A 20,266-nucleotide genomic window follows, 5' to 3' on the forward strand; every position below is an offset into this window, starting at 1 on the left:
CGTTGCGTTGAGAGAAGAAGTGACGTTGGACGGAGAAGACAAACCGGCGAACACTAGAGCAATAACACTGAGGGGCCGGGTAATGGGAGCACTATCAACACGCGATAGGGTTCAACAGATGCCGCGACGGTTACTGTTATGTTGCAGCCATCCAAGAGCGTCCCCGTTAGTAATATAGGAGAAGACAACAGCAACGACCGCCATGAGTATTGCCCACAAGATGCGGTATCTGAATAACAGTTATATGGCTGCATTGATGCAGAGGAGGCAGGCCTGACTTGTAGAAGGCTAAGGTGATGTAGTCCATGACACGAATGGTCCAGGCAACCCTGTTCTCGAACGGGACTGAGGTTGTGGGCTCATGAACCTCCGTGAACATCGGAGTAGCAGTCGTATCACTAGTAGTGGCGGACATAGAGCGAGAAACTACAGGGAGTAGAAGTCATGGATGCTTCGGGGTTCAACATTGGGTGGATAAGGGTACAGTCGTTGGTAATAGTTCTGGAAAGCCTGTGTGAGAGGGGCAGGGTTGTGAGGTAAACCAACCTTACTGGAGAGTCTCTACCAATGACTTCCCAGCTCAATCCTCGACAGCGGTAGAGCGAAGCATCTCAAAGCAATGAGAGAATCCAGACCAACTATCCTAACCCTACAGCGCGTGTGCGGGGGCTACCGACTGTAAGATAACAATTTGTTGGCGCAGCAGAGAACGCCTGTTCAAATGCCCAGCGAGGTTCGATTCGACCCGAGGCCAGTTTTCTGTCAATATTTTGAAGTTGTGACACATCCTGTGCTTTCGAATAGGCGACTATTCACGATTTCCCTTGAAAATCTGAATTTACCCCAAATAGGCTCTGTCGTATTGTAAGTTTCGTTTTCTGTGGCCGTCACTGAACTCAACCGTTCTCTGCCTGTCATGGTAGCCCAAATACCTTCACTCTTAGAGGCATTCAAACGCTATGCCAAGGAACAGGATGTTGCGCACTTTGATAAACTTGAAGAAGTACGAGCATCACAGAAAACACTCCGAGTCCCTCCTAAAGCTCATTGCAGGTGATCCTAGATGGACTATCGATTCCTGTATTGGGGGATCTATCTTTTCTAAAGGACTGCAATGTGGGGTTCCTCTCCCTTAACAACTGCCAAGTGGGGGCCATTGACCATCCCTTCCCAGAAGGCACCAAGATAGAACGTCTCGAATTGAACTGTAAGACTGTGCCCTAATGCACCCGGCTATAGCAAGACGATCTCTGTGAATCTATGGATGAACTTCAATGTGCTGTTTTTAGCCAACAATCTTTCGGACAGGAAGTCCCTCGAAGCTCTTGGTAATTTGAAAGAGACCTTGCAAGAGCTCCACCTGGCAAATAACAAGTATGTGTTAAGGATGAGGGAGAGTCGAAGGTTTGTATCAGACTCGCTGAACTGGACGCTCTAATCCCTCTCCACAAGCTTGTGAACATACGTATACTCAACTTGATCGAGTAAGCCACTACAAATGACTCGAGTAAGCCAATTCCATCAGCAACCCCGTTGATGGCATTGACAATGATGAGCAAATGGCAAAAGCAGCGTATCGTGAAGACCTCCTCAACGCACTACCGAATCTCCAAGTGCTTGACGGTTACGATAGAAACGTATTATTATCGATGGCTAGACGAGTATCACCCAATGCATGTTTAGGGAGAAGAGGTACTCTTCGAAGACTCCGAGCCAGAGGATGATGAAGATGCCTACACGAGCGATTCTGAGGACGACGATGAAGACGTTGATGGAGAACAGGAAGAGGAGGAAGAGGAGGAGGATGGGGCTGATGACGATGAGAATGTGAGTGTTTAGGTTTACTGGTCAGAGGCATGTAGCATGTGTATTATTGCAGGAAGAAGTACCACATGCTAAGAGGAGGAAAATTGATGATACCGAGTGATTACCGTCTGTCCTCGTACGAAGTTGTTGATGGTGGTGGTGGCCGTGATTAATCAATCGACTACCTGGGCCTTTTCATCTCTACTCGACGGAGGTCTGCGTTACTCAAGTGCGACACAAAGAGTGTTTTCTTTAGTTTCCAGCTTGCAATTTCTCCTTATACCACAACCTCAAAATTGCTGTGCTCCTATAAGCCCTGGAGATTTCCCAGACTTGGATGCATAACCCTCCCAGTATCTCATCACTAACCGACGGTCGACCAAACTCTACGACTGCGATCAGTTCACTAAGTGTATTTGAAAGTGAGTTACTCATTGCATCAAAGCCGTTCTTGAGTCTGATCCAGTGAGCAGTGTGGTAGAAAATTCCCTCCTTCCTGGGCTAAGGGCGCTTTCCTTCCTAGGGTAGACTTTCTTATAGTCGAAAAACGGGGAGGAAAGCACGGGTGCTTGGCACCCCTGATACACTATCGATAGTGGTAGTAGTATGATAGCAGTATAAACGTCCCATATTGAGTGGATCAACTCGACACCGTGGTCGGCTCGAGAAAACCTCAAATCTGATAGATTAATAGATTTAGTACCTGTTTTTTGGCTGACAGTATAGACCAGCCTCGAAACAGATACCAGAAAACTATTCTCCGTGACGGCGTAGCTTGACTCACGAAAAGAAAAACATTTGCTGTTCGTCAGCAGGAAATGGATCAATAACTGGAAAATGAGTCATTCTCATTGACCATAGGTTCAATCCGAACTGGAAGCTGATTCCTCATTTGATTCGGATTCCACCAGACCATCACGAGCCTTGCCTACGGTTCTCCCTATCCCAGCGTTGGGTATCGCTGCTTTTCTGGTAAGACGACCCTCCAGCTGCTGTCTAACAAAGTCTCGTGGACCCGACAGCTCACCATGAGGCTGATGAGCCAGGACTCTATCTATCACCGTTGAGTGGGTGACTTTCTTGTTCTTGGCCTTGGGATCATTGGCCTTCCTCCTGAAGCCAGTAAAAGTCTTGGGCATTCTTTCCAAACTGGACATGAGGAAGTGATCCACATTCTCTGAGGATAAACCTAAGGAGTTCCAAACCAAGAACGCTTCCTTGGAGAGTCCAGAATGGCCAAGATGCCTGCGAGGGCTACAGCTGTTCAGCACCGAGCATTGGGCCTCCACCACGCTTTCACAGTGAGTTTTCATGGCGCAACAAGCGATGATATAAATACAATCTTCACATCCCGAGTATATCCGCGAGTTGGTATGCACTTCGCACCACACAGCCTCCATGTCGATCTTGGGCAAACCATCCCCCACTGGCATTGGGAGAAACTTCTCACATAAGCGATCGCGAAGCTCTAGATACTGTGCTCGCAGTCCAGTAAGGTCAGTTGAGAACTCCAAATCGGGCTTGAAGCTGCGAACGAAATCTGCGACGACCCCGAAGTGTTCGTCGGGACTATTCAAGCATTGAAGATTCGGGGAGAGCCCATTCCTATCTAGCATATGATCGCAGCATTCGAGATTGATATCATCGCGAGAGCCGAACAGTGCCTCACCGCTGAGACACTGACAACAAGCTTCCAACCACGCTGGTGCATCCCTAAGCATGCGCTTCCCCAGCGCTGCGATCAGTTGGTCATTCCAGCTTACGCAGAACCCAATGGCTATCCTGAATAACCACGGTGATATAGGGTCGAGCTTCACGGTCTGCCAAGATCTACCGACGAAGTCAATGCCAGCGAGGGTAGGATATGAATCTATCTTGAACTTATCCCGATCGACAAACCAGATATGTTCAGCCCTCTGATCCCCAGAATCAACAATTGCATCATCCAGCTCTCTCAGCTCAGCTGATGCAATAATAAGTTCGTCACGGAGATGATGCACCGATGTGAGCACCTGCCAAGGCCGACGGTTGACAGCTTGAGCCGTGCAAGATGCTGAGGCTATTTTGTTGAGAGTATCATGGCTGACGGCGAACTTGAGCACCCAGTCTATCTTCTTGACCTGAGGGAATGTACTTGCCAATTGAGCGTAACTCATGCGTGCGACAAACGTGTAATCGAAACTCACTGTGAGTTGCGATTACGCGTTTGTCGCACATGACAACCGCTGTCAGACAGCTCCCCTGCAGGTTCCACAGAGGTTACAGGACTCGCTCACCTAGCTCACATATGGCACGATAGTTGATGATGAAGTTGCGGTAGACGCGGCACTCGCTTGACGCCCATCTGGTCGATGAAAAGGATAAGGGCACTGCAAATGGAAGTCCTAGCGCTTCAGCTTGTGCCTTGAGGTTCTCATAGGCATTGCCGTGCCTCGAAGGCATCGCTGGATGTAGGATGCTGCGCATATCAGTGACGCCCTTATGCGAATCGTCGACGGCAAGCTCAATCCGATGTGCTATGCACCACGAATGGAAAATCTGATCATCCTCGCAGCCAATGGCCTCTGCTAATCTTGTGCCAACTTTCAGCGCATGGTACTCCCCATCCGTGGCCAAAGCCACGAGGTTGTCCCGAAGAAACTCTTCCGTGAACCCGAAGGATATGAGAGACTCCAGAAGCGTAGCTGTGAGACCGGATCCGGTCTTATCTGTGCATATCGGTGCTTCTAGTAAGTAGGCGACTGCTCTCCCACCAAGGTGATAGCACAGGTGGTTTGAACAGTACGACGCTGAGTTGTCAGCTTGTCGCATGATGATGCCATAGGACTTGGTCTCATGTTGAAGCACCGTTGTGGGGACTCGAAGGCATAAACTATTCTTGCCCTAAGCTCGTGGACCATAGCATCAATGAACTGCGGCAAGAAATGAACCCGAGAATGATTTTTATCCCCCAAAAGTATCTGATTCACGGCCTGCAAGGCCAGCAATCTCTCAAACTCTCTGTGGCTGTGACCTTCGACAACATTGAAATAAGCAGTGCGAGCCACCGCCAGGGCCTCGCTCCGTCGCGTACGCGTTCTGCCCGTCTCGCCAATACTGATGCATCTATTGTGAGTCGGTACTTTGAGATGGTCCTTGAGGGAAGCGATCAGATCACGTTGCCTTTCTGCAGAAGGTATCGAATCTCCGACACTGAATACGCCTAATCTATCGAAGAAGCCAGGACGCTCATTCCTGGGGATAGACCATTTATGGGTATCGCACACCGTGCATCGGACCTTCCGCAAGTCGTCGTCTAATTTATAGGGGCCGATGTTAGCGATTCTGTGGCGGAAGTCGAGTTCGCGTTGGTGGCGGGCGTCGTTAGCCAGGTGTTGGTCAAGCAGAGCTTTGATCTCATCCAGCTTTTCGGTTTGAGCCCTCACAAGTGTAGCCAATCCACCTCTCGTAACGTCGAAAACATGAGCGACGGGCTGCGGAGCTGCTGTCTGGTTCTGCTGTGGTGCTCCTGGGCACTCTATGGATGCAGCGGATGGTTCGGAACTTCCCAAATGGCCTGAGATGTAGTTGACGCGCTATACATCGTGCATGATAATCATACTATGATAAGTCTTAAAACATATAAGCCGTTGACCTACCCTCAGCTTCCATGGCACAGCGATCCCTTTTACTCCCCATGGTCCTGATCGGAATACCACTGTTATCTCCAGATGACTCTGAGCTAGCATGTCCGCTGGGAGCGCTTGGGACCCCGGCTGACCGAGCGCCCCTATCACCGCCCCCTGTCGGGGCAAAGAAGTCTAATAGAGAGCTTTGACCTTTCTCGGGCTTGTATGCTTCCGGCTGCCCCGGGTGGTGGCGACCGAAGTGATCGTAGAGACGGAAATTGTCCTTCCGCGCTTTATGTGGGCAGTACATGCACTCTGCCATTTCTCTTGATGGAGCGCTCATTGGCTTGAAAACCTATGAGTGATAAGCTGAAACTGGAGCTGTCATGAGGACCCTCTACACAGCCTATTTGTGAGCAAGCTACACCTTCAATCCCTCGCAATAGCCATCAATATTCTTGATTCAAGGCGTGACGTGACGCCGCGCATGGTGGAACGCATGCGCATGCTCACGAACCGAATAAGATGCGCAATCAATCTACTCGGAATGGAGATGAACAAAGTCGTATCCCAGTCAGACAGTCGAGTTGGAACGCTGAACAAGCTTTCTTGCTATTGTTGCAGCTGTATTCTTCATTGTATAGCCTCTAAACTCAGTGTATTTTCATCCGCTGAACTGGTATTCGCGAGACACTGTTTTTTAGCAGCGCAACTTGTGCGTGACATGCAGCGCGGCTAATGCATTGATACAACTGGTAGTCGAATCCCCAGTCCGCCGACTCACGCGGACGTACGGCTGATTTTGTACACTTTATCCCCGGTTGTCCTTCCTTGTTTCCTGGAACTTCCTTGCCCACATATGTGGGCAGGTACCCCCACTTTCTACCACACTGCCAGTGAGTGACTCGGAGTTTTTCACTCGGAGAAAAACGTACAAGGCTAGTACGTCTGATTGGAATAATTGGTCCCAGCTCTTAATAAATCAAGTAAATTTTTAAGTGAAATTTTCGGAAAGTTCGAATTCGACAAGTTGCGAAAAAACGAAAGTTGTTCTCCACGCGGTTTTTACTCATGCTGCGAGATTTCTTCGCTGTGTGACTCCCGGTGTCGTCGTCGAATTTCCGCTTCTATTTAGTGGAGCTTTCAGTCTAGTTCCACACGGATTGAGCAAGGTAGTTTGGATTTACTTGATAGTTCAAGAATTTACCCTTGGTATAACTTGAGCTCAGATTAATATGGTAAAAGCTCACAGCAACCGAGTCCAGCCATTGGCCAACACTGATTGACAACCTCACAGTATAAACCCTTTTGCGAGACGGGATCCCATATAGTATCCACATGATCATATTCCGAACCGTGGCACAACTGATATGGTCAACTGTACACCGGGCAGGTGAACATCATCACATTAGTCTATACCAACCATGGACATCACTCGATGAAAGCGTATTGATATAGGCATCACCACCAAGTGCATCATGTGTTTAACATACGATGCATACAAGGGCGCTCTCGGGGGACACTCGCACACAATCTTTGCTCCTTAGCTTGGCGTTCAGCTAGCTGCTCAGTCATGCTATGTTTTCTTATGTACTTAACTTTGGAATTCTATTGTTGTGTTCATCATCGATTGTAAGAAAAAGGCCAATACCTTCTTACCTAGGATAAAGCAATCTACGTATTGTATTTCTTTATCAATTCTCAGACGTTGGTAGATTTGTCCATACATAGTTACATCGTTGGACAGAAATGTCAATAAGTGTACATGAACATCGTGCAATATAACCGTGGCATCTCTATTAACGTCTTTGTTTGCTTATTGAGATACTTCGCTCCATCACACCTTCCTAAGCATCGAGTTTGGCCGTGTTGCGTACATGGGAGTATGCGTGCAATTCATCTGGTTAAACGAGACGAATGGTTCCTCAATACTGTTGTTTGTGCTTGAATGCACTAAAACAGCGGGGTCCTCACATCGGAGGCATTTCCCTCAGGCATTTAGGGAAGGGGACAGCAGATCACACAATGCGGAATTTACGCTAAAAATTCCGTGTAGCCGCCGAATGACGTGCTACATGAGTCTTAGGCGGATCCCCGTGATAGCATTGTGTAGGCATTTGTTTAGGAAGTTAAGACAGCAACTGAGAGTCACCAAAGTTGGGGAGATCGGAGTGAGCTATGCGGCTTGAGGGGAGGATGGCGTTTTCAAGGCTGGCTTATGGAATCGGCAAGGGATTGGTTTCATGTCTGCAATTGGTTCCAGTTCCCCTTCCTTGTCACCCAACTATGACCATCTTCACTTGTTTTGGTGCTGAGCAACCTATCGCTGACAGAGTTGATGATGTGGCCACGGTTGAGTCCGTGGAGGGAGTCGTTCCAGTTGACGTGACAAAGAGCGAGAGCAAGGTTGTCGACTGGAAGTTGAAGGCCATGTTCTGCGTTATCGGCTGTGTTGCCCTCCTTGGCTGGAACTTCATCCTGGGCGAGCTTGGTACCCTCATCGATGCCTTCGGAGATGCTTATGGAACTTGGTGCTCTCTGTGCTACTCACTCTGCATCAACGCTGGTCAGCTGATGCTTATATGGATCGGCAATCGGTTCAGGTTTGGTCCCCGCTTCTACACTGGTTGTGTCACGATGGGCATCAGTATGATGCTCATTGCTGTTTGTGCCATCACCTTCGCCAGGGATAACCAGGCAGCGGGATTTGGTGCTGGCTGTGTTCTCATCGGAATCTTTGGGTTTGCCAACTCGCTCATGGAGTCCTCGATGTTCGGCCTGGCTGCTCTCGTCGATCCGGTCTGTACTGAGTTCATCCTCATCGGCGAAGGTCTTTCTGGTCTCATCGCCTGGCCGTTGGACATGCTCTGTCAGGCAATCCTGCAGGGATGTGGTGTCACCGACTACACTTATCCACGAATGGTGCTTTTCTATGGTATTGGTATGCTAGCCAACTTCGCCACTGTCCCTATGTACAAGTATGCTATGCAGAAGCATCCTCTTATGCGTGTTGTCCTCGAGCTGGAGGAAGGTCGCCAAAAGTTCGTATTAAAAAGAGAGATGAAGCGCCCACTCGGCCAAGTCGTTTGGGACACAGTTCCTCAAGCCTTCAATGTTTGGCTCAGTTTCACCATTACATTTACTGTTTTCCCCTGGCTTGTATTCGAGATGAAGCCCTCGGACTTATCCGTTGGGTTGTTCGGTCAACTCATGACCTATTGCTATCAGGTCTTCGATACAGTCGGTCGTTCATCGCCTAGCTACCACCTCCGCTTGGGAAAGAGAGGCACTCGCTTTGCAGCCTTTGGTCGTTTGATTTTCATTGCCTTGTTCTTCCTCTGTGCTGAAGTGAATGTGAACCCTCTGAACCAGGATTGGTTCCGCTTTGTTGTCATGGCTTGCTTTGCTGGCTCTAATGGTGTTGTCGCGTCCTGGTGTATGATTCATGGACCGACACAAGTTGATCAAGACGAGCATGAGGAGTTGGAGATCGCTGGTTATGTGATGGCTTTTGGTCTTATCTGTGGTATTCTGATCGGCTCAGTGCTCGCTACTATCATCCAACAAACTGCCTTCATGTGAGGCTTAAGAGAATTATTCTCCCACCTTGATTCTTAGATATCGTTACTGTCCATTGGCTCGTCATTTCTCATTGTATGTTACTCGAGGAAGTCTTGCGTCCCTCCCTGAGTGTCGGAGGATCAATTAGTGATGAGATCCCGATTAGAAACAGGTTAAAGGAAGCTTTGGCTCATGTCCCACGTTGAATTCCTTGAATCTTGCTATGCCTGATTTCCTGCACTATTTGTATTGAACGTTTCTCTTCAATTAGGGCGGTTTGTGTTGCCATTCGGAGGGAAACCTGGTGGGCGGATTGTTGATTGCATTCGCATCAACGACATCGCTCATTTGAAGGTCCATTCGATTGGTATGCCTCCCCCCCGCACTCCGTCACGCTGCACTCTCCCTCCCTCTGCACTCTCCCTCCTCGTACACTCCCCCTCCCTCTGCACTCTCCCTCCTCGTACACTCCCCCTCCCTCTGCACTCTCCCTCCCTCTGCACTCTCCCTCCCTCTGCACTCTCCCTCCCTCTGCACTCTCCCTCCCTCTGCACTCTCCCTCCCTCTGCACTCTCCCTCCCTCTACACTCTCCCCCCCTCTACACTCTCCCCCCTCCCGTGCTTTCCCTTCCGTCCTCTCCTGCACTATTCCGCCCCTATCTTTCCTCTTTATATATCTATTCGACAGATTCCGTTGAGAATTGGATCACAAGGGCACATCCCAACTTCTCGATTCAGCTACCTTATTTTCCGCAATTAATCGTTCCATAAAGAGCAATTAAAAGAATTCTATCTACCCTGAACTTCATAGGTTTATTTTCGCGACTTAAAAGCTATCATTCATAGCTTGTCAAGACCTTCGAAGTATATGTCTAACATACCCACACTGCTGATGAGTCATCAGTGATGACTGATGATAAAGAGATTGAAAACGATGAGACCTCAAGTCACTCGCGACTTAGCTCATCCCGTGAGGCCTATGACCATGCAATTCGCATGGGAATGTGACACCTAGCCCCTGGTACATCGTCCTCACAATCTTCAAACAATCGTGCGGCAGCTATCGACTCCTGTAGTCAATGTAACAATAGAGTTGCTCAGTAATCAGACCCCACAAAGTGAGGTATGGCAGTTGATTGCTGAATCGTGATAGCAACAAGGCTAGCGGGCAAAACGGGAAGTAGTGGCAACCCGCCTGCACTGTGTTCAACAGAGTAAGGCAATGCCACAAATCGTGCACGTGCTCAACCTCCCCGTCATGAGAGTTTCGAGCAGGGGCTGACTTCACTATTGCTCAGAGACCAGACCCACTTCACAAACTCTATAACACAAGTAGTACAGCCTCGCGAAACTATCGTAATGAGTATCAACACTCGAGCCTATTTCTGCTCTGCCACTGGTGTACCATATTTACGAGCTATGACTGGGGCCAAACCGATGTACCTACCACGGTCGCGATGAAACCAAGGTAATTGTACTCTCCCTTACGTTTGGGGAGTGAGGTTCTCAAGACCCTTCACACCAGGCCTGTCTTCTCCAATCTCACGAGCGATATTCTCAGTAAACTCCTTCATAGAAGTGGCATCAATTTCACGGCCACGAGTGAACTCCTTCAGACGCTCGTAACTGACAGACAGTGTCGTGACCCTTACCAACTCTGTCACCCCTACGGCCTTTCGAGCCCGTATCTTCTCATCACCGTTTGCACAGCTTCTCCAGTCACCGCCCAGTGCTCCTCAAGTTCACGATTGGCGACGGGTGCGGACACCATAACCTAAGCACCATCCTATAGAAGATCTTCGGAGCCTATAGCCTACCTTGCTTAGGCCCTTGATAGTGGAGTCAATGGCGATGATGGTGTGGGCGAAAGCGGAACCAACAGCCCGCTGCACGGTACCTAGACAATAGTAACACGGCCAACCACGCAAGCTGCTGAGGAGGTACTGTCAGTCAGATCCCTCTGCATACGAGAGATAGGCAGCTTGGTAGAGAAATGATGCAACATCGAGATGGCTACTCCACAGTTACCCTCGGCATTTTCGAAGTCAATGGGGTTCACCTGATACCATATATAGTATGCAGGGCGGAAGGTAGATCGAAGTCACCTTGTGAGGCATGGTAGAGGAACCTACCTCGCCTGCGATAGTACGCAGGCCTAGCACTCCACGCATGATATACCTATCGATAATATCAGTGAACAAGTGTCAAGACAGAACAATAACGTCGTTGAGTGCATGGGATGATCAGTAATAGAGAAGTCCCTTCACCCTTGTATTGCCATGGCACCGGCCCTGGCCTCGAGTACTACTCACATCCAGAAATCGCGACATAAGTCGATAATGATGGTGTTCATCCTAGCCACAGTATCACACATCTCAGACACATAGTCGTGGCTCTCGATCTGTGAAGATACAGGCTGCCAGTTTAGGCCCAGTCTCTCCTCCACCTATACAACGATTATCTACCGCAGCAAGCCTTGGCGCCCCACCACCCTACTAGTGTCTTCGATATCTCCAGCCAGTCCACGTCCGGATAGGCTATGATATGTGCGTTGTAGTTACCAGTAGCACCGTTGAACTTCCCCATCACCTCGACCCTATCGAGATTCCTCAACTGCCGCTTCAGACGGTGACTGTATACAGGTACCAATAGGAAGGGAAATAATACGCACACTTACGAGACCTTATTACACGAAAACCACACACTCCTTCCCAAACGTCGTTGGGGTAGCCGGCTGACCATGAGTCAGAGCCAACAGAGGAGTGTCGGCGTACTCCTGAGCAAAGGCTTCCACCCTCTCTCGTCAGTCCAATACTACTTGCGATAGATCCGCGAGCTTATCGATAAGGGCAGTAAACCTCGATCGGAGCACCTTCTCACGGGCCTCAGTAAACATCAAAGCATAAGATAGATTATTGATGTCCTCACTGGTACCTATCAAGAGTAATCCAACATAAAACGATGGATCAAGTGTATACAGGCGAAGTGGGTGAACTCAGTGAGCTTGGCAAGAGTCGGATCGCCGGTGGAATGAAGCTTCTCTTTGATGAGATACTCCACCGCCTTCACATCGTGGTTGGTAGTACCTGGAAAAGAAATTCGAAACGTGAGCTATAGGGCATCCTTACGTTCAATCTCCTTAACTCTGAGCCCATCAGCTACAGTAAGGTCAGAGGCAATGCTTGAGAGCTTCTCTCTTTGCTCTGTAGACAGGCTCGGTACCTGGGCAGCCCAACTCACCATGGAAATGCACTTCTACTACTACCTCTGAGAACTCCGATCGATCACTCATCAGCTTGAGCCACTCTACCTCAACACGCACGCGCTGACGGATGAGGCCGAACTCAGAGAAAATATGGTTGAGATCAGTGCCTGAGGGTATGGAGACTTTTCAAGAGGGCAATAGGCGTTATTACATTTGTTAGCATACCTGCCATCTACAGGCGATATACACAGCAGCCTATGCTCCTGCTCAGTAGTAGCCATTGGGTGGGGCAGGAGAGAGGTAGAAGTAACAAGCCTACACAAAGTGTCCCACTAATCCTTGGAGTACGCAACTCAACTATGTAGTGAACAAGTATGAGTATTTACCATCCCTCTTTACCATCAAAGCCCGTGAACCCGGTGAGTAAGAATACAGGAAAGTACCTGCGTACCAATACAGATCGAGTCGGCACTCCTCAGCTGCTCACTTACGGTTTATCTTCAATCTGAGAACACCAGTTCCATGCACTCGTGAGTCTACCATCGATACAACTGCCTGAGAGAACTCCAGTGAGGCGAGACGTTTCCTAACTGGTGTTACTACCAGCATCGAAGAAATTGTCACCACCAGAGCCGTCAAAGGCGTGTCGGAAGAAGTCAGATAGGATGATTCGGTGCAGATTCTCGACCTAAATGACCGCGCGCCACGAAATTGCTCGCTGTGCATGGTAAAGTCGGTCCTCACCCCGCCAAAGTTGTTGACCAAGTTCGACATACCCGGGGCATCCCTCATCTCCGCTATCTTGTCCAAGCACAGTACCAAAGGCCCCAAAATACGCGGCACCTACACATTACGATAACAGCATCGATCTACCTACAGCCGCTACCTGAACGTATTTGTCGATGAACATAAGAGCATTGGGAACGTTATGGTCACCAAGGTGGACAATAGTACCTGAAAAGGTAGGTGAAGGAAGGACGGTAACGAGGGCACCTACTTCCTATCCAGCGATCACCCAGTTGGCGCTGAACTCTACCTACTATTTGCCGCATTGCTTTCATCACCTGTATCATGAAGTTGGGTAATCCATTGACAATGTGGGGGGAAATATGCACATGGTCAACTACATGTGTTGGTGACGATATGGAAATTCTGGGAGGAAATTTAATAGAATTTTCGTTAGTCTACGCACACTTCTACCCGAATTCGCATGTAAACTCGTATAAAAACGCCTAAACTCAGCTGAAAAAAACGAACATATATTCCAAAGCAGTCCACTTGCGAGATAGGAAGGTACCTTTGGGCTCTTCTGAACTCTATGAAGGCCCTGACCAGTCTGTTGGAGGGTGTAGGGGTTAGCAGGGTCCAACAGATCCTCCTCGGCGAGATGCCATAGTCTGTACATATCGCTGATCACCTAACAAGAACCTCAACATGGGAAGGTGAGTACTACACTACCTCTCTCCAGAGAGTAAGACTTTGTAACACGAAGTTGTACTGTCGGCCGTGTGAATGAGTCAATCTAGACCCTCCCATGCCCTCCTCAATAGCGAGGGATATATTATATCTGATCACGACAGCTTTGGTCTATAGCACCATCACCACCATCACCACCACTATTACTTCCCCGTTACGTCCTGATCAACCCTATCAGGTGAGAAGTAGTGCTGCATGTACTGTATCATCCTATCACAAGGTAGTCGATTGAAGCGTAAGTAAGTGCCTGAGGGAGGCCTTGCTAGGTGTTATTCGAGACTGGTCATACTGTGGTCCCCAAGAGCATAGATGCATTGCTCGATATCCTCTTGAGTGAGCTGGACACCGCTAGACTCCTCATCGTCCATAGTCTTATCCTCTGTATCACCTAAGGTAACCGTAACACCCAGGTTCGATCCCTGGTCAAGGTACTACTTACTCGAATCGTCATCATTACGACTAGAGAACATGTACGAGAAGTAACCACCAAAGTGTCCCTTATTCCTCTTCGTCCGTGTCCCTTTAGCACAATACTTCCGTGATAGCTTTCTTATAGCATGCTCTTTCTGACAACAAGTACAACTTGCCAGTCAATCGACTATGGCTACGACAAGAATCTCCTCTCCTATTGCAAGTTCCCAAGGTGCCTTTATAGCACCAGTGCGACGTCTATTATCATCAACATTGCCCCCATTGCTACAGCTTTGATATCACGTTGGACCTCCCCTCTGGAACGTCCCTCACTGTAAATCTCCCTAGTAGCCACCTAAAACGCCAATACACTTCCTACGCACATCCACAAGAGTAGCACTACCTCCAGCAGAGGGTCACTGAGCATCTTCAGTGCTCGTGGACTAGTCTGAAGTGTCGAGAAAACGGTCTTCACTGGCTCTATCACTCCTATGTGCTCGAATAGCCCGACAGTGTCCGGCCGAACCTAGAGCATCCTCGATGAGACCAGGGGCGCCCTCAGTTGCCTACAGTGTCCATGAGGAAGTAGATGAGTTTTCCATAGGTGGACCGCATCCTCTCTGGATTCAACAGTTTGTATCGTCTGCTAATCTCAAAAGCCTTCCGATAGAAATTCCCATAAGCAGCGTAGTCACGGCTCTTCACCAAGGCCGCCCCCTTGCTGTAGTCCTCAGCCACTACCAAGCCGTTGAGAATAGCACACATTTGACGCGCCCGTATTGCCATTTGTCGGGCTAGGCTCGCATTAGGAGGGAACTGCACGTCTACTTTATCAGTGTAATCGGCGACCTGAGGTAGTTAGTGAATGATAGCGACTAGCTTGTAGCAGTACCTGCATCGCACTCTCTACCAACCGTAGTAGCTTCCTCTCGTCGTAAGTGAGCCTAACGACAATAGGATGATGATGAGGAGGAGAATAGATAAGCTTCACTTACCTTATTGGTACCCACTTGGCCCGAGCTATCATTGAAGCCTGGTCAGAATCAACAGCAGAATTGGTACCAACCTCGGGCTCGGACTCTTCAGATGCCTCCACGCCTTTGTCTGAGATGAGCTGACCTCATACATGCTACAGTGAGATGGGCATGCACCGGCGTATTGGTCTAGCTCTGCCTCCCTCTCCTCCTCTGCACTCGCGTGCATCACTGTATCAGAGGCCAGGTCTTCAGGGACGTGAACAGGTATACCAGCAAGCTCAGCCACCTTAACCCTGATAAGCGCTCACGTCGAATAGAACCCCCGACCTTCCTCTACAAAGTCGCCAACTTTCCCCGTTGAGCCATAATCTACACTATTGAAACCAACCAGCATTACCTATCGCTCTCTCCACAGCTTCGGATGTAACTCTGGACAACAGCAACCAAATCACGGTGTTTCATGCTGGACACTAATGCAGGAAGGTCCGCCTCAGCAGCCTCGCCGGTCAATCCTTCACGAGAGTCGACTTCCATATCACACACAAGCAACTACAGCATGAGACCGTCCATGCTCTGTACTATCACTATTGCGATGGAAGCCACTCGAACTAAACTCAACAGAGAATAGGAACTCGAAAACCTCTTTTGAATAGAGCGAACAGGAACACAGGAATTTAAGAAATCATGTTGAGCATGAAGACCGGAGTCAGCGTCACAAGGGAGCTCTAGAGAAAAGTCTAGTGAAAATAGAGGAGATTGGTTAGCAGGCGTCCTGAGCATATAGCAGTCGTAGATGGACAGCGACAAGCGCCACTACCCAACACTGATGCCGGGGACGTACAAGTCTTGATAGACAGTAAATCTTTCGAGGTGGTGGGAGCAAGGAGCGTCCTGAACTCAAAACCAAATCATCACCACCCTGTTAAAGCTGGCCTACATTCGACTATCCCTAGGCGTAGACAGCCAGGCTTGTGCGTTGAGGAAATGTAAGATTGCAAGATTAGTCTTGCCTACAATTTTGCAGAGCGCGACCTCTTGAACTTTTCATAAGTGTTGTTCGTCATAAACTAATCGTTGGAGAGATGCCACCCGCCCCTAAGGCTGTTAGGACTGCTGGTGGATCTCATAAAGCCAGTTGGAGCAAAAAGGTATCACTTCTCATTAAGTCAACCCCCTCCTCAGCGAAGACTCCTTTCAGGTGTTGCTCTCTGAAGATCCTGGAGCTGCTGCCCTAGACAGGTAAGTGAACCTATAGTAGTGGTTGAAGGTAGATGGTGATGTTGTCGGTTTAGCAATGACCCCAACTATGATGAGATTTTGGACGGGGAATACAATCTAGACGTGTATGAGTGTGGTACCACCTTTAGAAGTGTGAGGCAGAGGGCACCGAGCTATGCTACTGGGCATGATAGCATAGAGGGAGCTAAGTACGATCACAATCAGGGAAGGCTGACTCCAAACGCCCCTACTTTATTTACAGGCTGTCCATGGCTGAATTCCAGAAAAAGCTATCGGGTATACTTCATGATTATTTCGCCACTAAAGACGCTACGGCTGCCGTTGACGAGATTAAGGACCTAGACTGTATCATACCATGTTGGACCTAAGATACCACCATCACTGCTGATGAGCTCAGGTTCAATGTATCACGATGAGTTAGTGTACCGTATCGTCAAGATAGCCTTAGATCGTAATAAGAACAGCTATCACTAGAGACTAGCTGCTCTGGATGTTTCAGATGAGGAGTCCTTCCAAGCGTTGGCATCGTCCTTGCTTACCCTCCTCTATTCTGCTCATGTTGTGACTCAGTCACAGAACCAGAGGGCCTTTGAGAAGCTCATTGAAGTGTGGGAGGATCTCAGCATAGACGTACGCCTCTTTACATCATCCCATCAAAGTGTAGTCCTCCTCGTCGTAGTAGGTCCCCAACGCTCCCGAGCAAATCTTGAAGTTCCTCGACTGTGCTCTATGCGATGGTATTGTTGCTGATAACTTTGTCACTAGGCTGCCGGAAAACCTCTTGAGGAAGGTGGTGTCAAGAGGGGAAGTCCCTACCGCACTGCGTGCTCGCTGTAGATACGGGATGCGGACGCCTCAGAGTTCATTGACGTATATGAGCAATTGGACGAGTTGAAAAAGTTCAAAGAGCATGCCAAGGTAGCTTCGCTCCGCCTCGGGTGCATTATTATTTCCTACTTAGGCAATCTTGGTGGATTACTTCGCCTCTCATGGTGGAGGAGGAGCTGAAGAGGTCCGCCAGAGTCTACTAGCATTGGAGAAGCCTGGCATGCATCATGAGTTTGTAAGTGGACTAGCTCTGGACAATTCTGAGCATATCCATCTTCCCCTAGGTACGGTCCGCCCTACAGCTCTCTTTTGATCGTGATGTCCGTACAAGGGCTGAGGTCATCCAGTTGTTGGCGGACCTTAGGGATAAGAGAGTACTCACTGACGACGATCTTTCACTAGGCTTTGGCAGAATGCTAGGTGCCTGTCTTATAATGTCCTTTCGCGTTGGATATTATCGCTAGGTTCTCTCGAGGACTTCACCCTAGACTGCCCAGGAGCCCCCGATATGCTATCAGGGTTGATCGTACAAGCAGTAGTGGAGGAGCTGTTACCTCCAGCTTTCTTAAAGAACAGTCTAAGGTGAGGGTGGGGGGGACAGTCTGCTCGCCTATTACTCTCTCGTAGACTGCGTACGGGTAACGATGTTGGCATCAACTGTATAAGGCATGCTATCAGCGTCCTGGATAGTGAAAGAGTGTGGCGACAACGCCATGACCAACATGGAAGGTTCAACTTGGCCGGCAGTCCATGTAGGGAATTGGGTAGATCTCCTGCCCTCCTAGAGCGTGCAATAGAGTTAGTGTTGTTTGATATTATTTCAGCTAATAAGGACAAGGTAGAATTCTCGGCGTTGGAGGAGGGTGGGATGAAGGAGTGGAAACAGGAGTTGAGGAATGCTATCGTGGAGTAGGAGGGGCGGGGTCTCGAACTACTCTTAAAGTTGCGTTTTTATAGGTACTTCTGCAGCGCTGACGGTGATGAGTTTTGTAGATTGGCAGCAGAGTGGGACGTATCGTCGGAGCAAGCAGCTATCGTGGTCAAGTATATTCTGATGATGGCTATGGAAAGGACGGGAGACCAGTGCCTGATGGCAGGTGGGCTTCCTATAGTGTAGTAGTGTGCATTATAGTTATCAGTTGATCTACTGTGCCATTGTGTATTGGTTCGAGAGGAGCTTTCTAAAGAGGATATTGTCAATGGGTTTAAGCTCATCATGGCAAACATTGCCGATGTTAAACTAGATATACCTGATGCAGGTAAGCTTCAGGGTAGAGCAGCAGCAGCATCATCATCGTCATTACTAGTGTGTCTTCGTCTCTCATAGTGAGATGCGGTTGTATCGACTGTAAAAGATAGTTTTTAATAGATATAGATTCCATCATGGTTATTGTTTTCAGTGGATATGTTACGTGCATTCCGTCGGCTCTGTATTAAGCGTGGTATCTTGGAACGCACAGCTACTCCTGATGTGGATGGTGAGGAAGAGGAGGAAGAGGAGTAGAATAACAGACCGTGTCAGCACTGTTGTCCGAAAGCCACAGACTGTACTTTTTCATACTAGGAGTACTCTGGAGTCCGTCGATGGTTTGGATTCATCCTGTGCTATTGTAGAGTATCACTACTACCAGCATTGTAGTAGTAGTGCGGGAATCTCTTATTGTCAGTCGATGGTCTCTCATATTGATTTGTTGTTCTTGTTGTTGTGTTATCAGGTTACGGTTGATGTATAGTACTGCGATCAGTTTAATATTAGTAACTATTGACAATATCATTACCTTTATCCGAACGTCGTCACCGCCTGGTCGTCTGCATTGCAGCGACCAAGCTTGCTATAGCAACAGGTTTTACCTCCTCCCCATCGGATCTGTCTTCGACCCGTAGCTCTTCTTCCCTCACATCGATGGGTCCTAAACATGCGTTGTTAGAATGTGAAGACGACGATCCTCTGGTAGATCAGCTTGCCGTAGAGGCATGGGCTTTTGCGAGGCCTTCCTATCAACTCGCTGTAACTGGCCCTGCTCTATTCACTAAGTCGTCTGAGGTATCCGCATGGGTAGTGGAGTCGCCGCAGAAATTGGCAATACAGAACGGCCGTCTGTTGGTTACTGATCTCATTCATGATCGGATATTATCGGTCTCTGTGGAGCATCCCTATACTGACACTATAGTGTATGCTACGGTAAGCAAGCCTCTAGGTCTGTGTTATGATGAGGATGGTGGGGGCGTTTTCTGTACGCTTATGGACGAGGATAATGTATGTCTGTTGGACCCTGGGGATGTCGAGCCGTATGCTGTTGTTGGGCCAGCGGTAGACCCCGACTCGGATGAGCATGATCTGACGGAGCCTAGGGCGGTACAGATGTCTAACCGAGGCACGGTTCTGTGGGTCTGCGATTCGGGTAATCATCGTCTATTGAGGGTCGACAGACGTACGTTTACAGTGACCTCGGTGTGTGAGGACATAGGTCTGCGATGGCCTGAGGATATATGTATATGTGCTGGCTCTTCGGTAGCTGTAGCTGATACTGATAATGATAGGGTAGTCGTGTATACTCCTACTAATGGTGATGGTGAAGTAGGGTCAGTACAGGAAGTACTGGGTCCGAGCTCCGAGTATGGCCGCATCAAATTGAGAGGACCTGGTGCGGTAGTCAGTGACCCGCTGAGGAAGGTCCTCTACGTGGGTGACTCCTACAATGGTCGTATTGTCTGCTGTCCTTATCAAGAGGAGTTTTATGATGATGGAGCTGGCACTGTTGTAGCTGGACACGAGGGTTTGAGTGTCACTAAAACTGTTGAGGATTATCCCCATGTTAAGTCGCATAACTGTTCTGATTCGACGACGACCTCACCGCCTATGCTGCGTTTTGGACAGCCTTTTGTGGTGGCGGAGAATGTGGGCAGAGTGAGTGGTATGGTGGTCGATGAAGGCACAGGAAACATTTATGTCAGCGATCGGGTGAATCATGTTGTACGCATACTCAGGCCAGTGTACTATTGATGATAGTAGTATTAATATCATATTTCGAGGGTAGCTATCAAAACCATCGACATAGGAGGCGGCGTTATTTCTCTTCTCCTAGTGTTCCTGCTATTACCCTCTACAAGATTGACAGCTATTTCCACATCTAGGTTTCTTATCAATTCCTAAG

The 20,266-nt window shown here is 48.8% G+C and overlaps 7 protein-coding genes across 7 annotated transcripts; 4 read left to right on the forward strand and 3 right to left on the reverse strand.

Annotated features, from left to right (window-relative positions):
* Nucleotides 1–916: 916 nt before the first annotated feature.
* Nucleotides 917–1,927, forward strand: Pmar_PMAR028991 (U2 snrnp-specific A' protein, putative; the record flags this gene model as incomplete). Its single annotated transcript, XM_002775840.1, has 7 exons — nucleotides 917–1,003; nucleotides 1,054–1,207; nucleotides 1,290–1,374; nucleotides 1,416–1,484; nucleotides 1,526–1,637; nucleotides 1,684–1,827; nucleotides 1,880–1,927. 7 exons carry the CDS (start codon nucleotides 917–919, stop codon nucleotides 1,925–1,927), a joined length of 699 nt encoding a protein of 232 aa, XP_002775886.1.
* A 742-nt stretch (nucleotides 1,928–2,669) lies between these two features.
* Nucleotides 2,670–3,962, reverse strand: Pmar_PMAR028992 (hypothetical protein; the record flags this gene model as incomplete). The annotated part of the gene is made up of 1 exon (XM_002775841.1): nucleotides 2,670–3,962. The coding sequence occupies one exon, from the start codon at nucleotides 3,960–3,962 to the stop codon at nucleotides 2,670–2,672; it is 1,293 nt and encodes a 430-aa protein (XP_002775887.1).
* Nucleotides 3,963–4,532: 570 nt separating this feature from the next.
* Nucleotides 4,533–5,484, reverse strand: Pmar_PMAR028993 (hypothetical protein; the record flags this gene model as incomplete). The annotated part of the gene is made up of 2 exons (XM_002775842.1): nucleotides 4,533–5,362; nucleotides 5,445–5,484. 2 exons carry the CDS (start codon nucleotides 5,482–5,484, stop codon nucleotides 4,533–4,535), a joined length of 870 nt encoding a protein of 289 aa, XP_002775888.1.
* A 2,216-nt stretch (nucleotides 5,485–7,700) lies between these two features.
* Nucleotides 7,701–9,218, forward strand: Pmar_PMAR028994 (equilibrative nucleoside transporter, putative; the record flags this gene model as incomplete). The annotated part of the gene is made up of 1 exon (XM_002775843.1): nucleotides 7,701–9,218. One exon carries the CDS (start codon nucleotides 7,701–7,703, stop codon nucleotides 8,994–8,996), a length of 1,296 nt encoding a protein of 431 aa, XP_002775889.1. The 3' UTR covers nucleotides 8,997–9,218.
* Nucleotides 9,219–10,354: 1,136 nt separating this feature from the next.
* Pmar_PMAR028995 (adenylosuccinate lyase, putative) lies at nucleotides 10,355–15,578 on the reverse strand (the record flags this gene model as incomplete). Its single annotated transcript, XM_002775844.1, has 32 exons — nucleotides 10,355–10,418; nucleotides 10,464–10,601; nucleotides 10,646–10,749; nucleotides 10,793–10,872; nucleotides 10,920–11,034; nucleotides 11,081–11,153; nucleotides 11,288–11,421; nucleotides 11,472–11,607; nucleotides 11,666–11,751; nucleotides 11,794–11,909; nucleotides 11,954–12,061; nucleotides 12,104–12,197; nucleotides 12,241–12,347; nucleotides 12,392–12,495; nucleotides 12,567–12,623; nucleotides 12,672–12,735; nucleotides 12,784–12,868; nucleotides 12,925–13,023; nucleotides 13,067–13,134; nucleotides 13,178–13,244; nucleotides 13,478–13,597; nucleotides 13,639–13,747; nucleotides 13,804–13,903; nucleotides 13,946–14,044; nucleotides 14,096–14,222; nucleotides 14,357–14,422; nucleotides 14,471–14,593; nucleotides 14,638–14,916; nucleotides 14,960–15,011; nucleotides 15,063–15,171; nucleotides 15,201–15,337; nucleotides 15,442–15,578. The coding sequence occupies 32 exons, from the start codon at nucleotides 15,576–15,578 to the stop codon at nucleotides 10,355–10,357; spliced, it is 3,357 nt and encodes a 1,118-aa protein (XP_002775890.1).
* Nucleotides 15,579–16,126: 548 nt separating this feature from the next.
* On the forward strand, nucleotides 16,127–18,615 carry Pmar_PMAR028996 (programmed cell death, putative; the record flags this gene model as incomplete). The annotated part of the gene is made up of 16 exons (XM_002775845.1): nucleotides 16,127–16,192; nucleotides 16,243–16,283; nucleotides 16,337–16,471; nucleotides 16,525–16,628; nucleotides 16,681–16,734; nucleotides 16,783–16,913; nucleotides 16,966–17,073; nucleotides 17,121–17,201; nucleotides 17,245–17,346; nucleotides 17,396–17,531; nucleotides 17,576–17,693; nucleotides 17,739–17,863; nucleotides 17,936–18,020; nucleotides 18,069–18,208; nucleotides 18,251–18,370; nucleotides 18,512–18,615. 16 exons carry the CDS (start codon nucleotides 16,127–16,129, stop codon nucleotides 18,613–18,615), a joined length of 1,650 nt encoding a protein of 549 aa, XP_002775891.1.
* Nucleotides 18,616–18,854: 239 nt separating this feature from the next.
* On the forward strand, nucleotides 18,855–20,233 carry Pmar_PMAR028997 (hypothetical protein). The gene has a single exon (XM_002775846.1). The coding sequence runs from the start codon at nucleotides 19,015–19,017 to the stop codon at nucleotides 20,113–20,115; it is 1,101 nt and encodes a 366-aa protein (XP_002775892.1). The 5' UTR covers nucleotides 18,855–19,014; the 3' UTR covers nucleotides 20,116–20,233.
* The last annotated feature ends 33 nt before the right edge of the window (nucleotides 20,234–20,266 follow it).

Source organism: Perkinsus marinus (genome assembly GCF_000006405.1).
Source record: "Perkinsus marinus ATCC 50983 genomic scaffold scf_1104296955288, whole genome shotgun sequence".
Classification (NCBI taxonomy): Eukaryota; Perkinsozoa; order Perkinsida; family Perkinsidae; genus Perkinsus; species Perkinsus marinus.

Coding starts and splice junctions, on each gene's coding strand:
- Pmar_PMAR028997 (XM_002775846.1), top strand. CDS start 19,015: ATGGGTCCTAAACATGCGTTGTTAGAATGTGAAGACGACGATCCTCTG.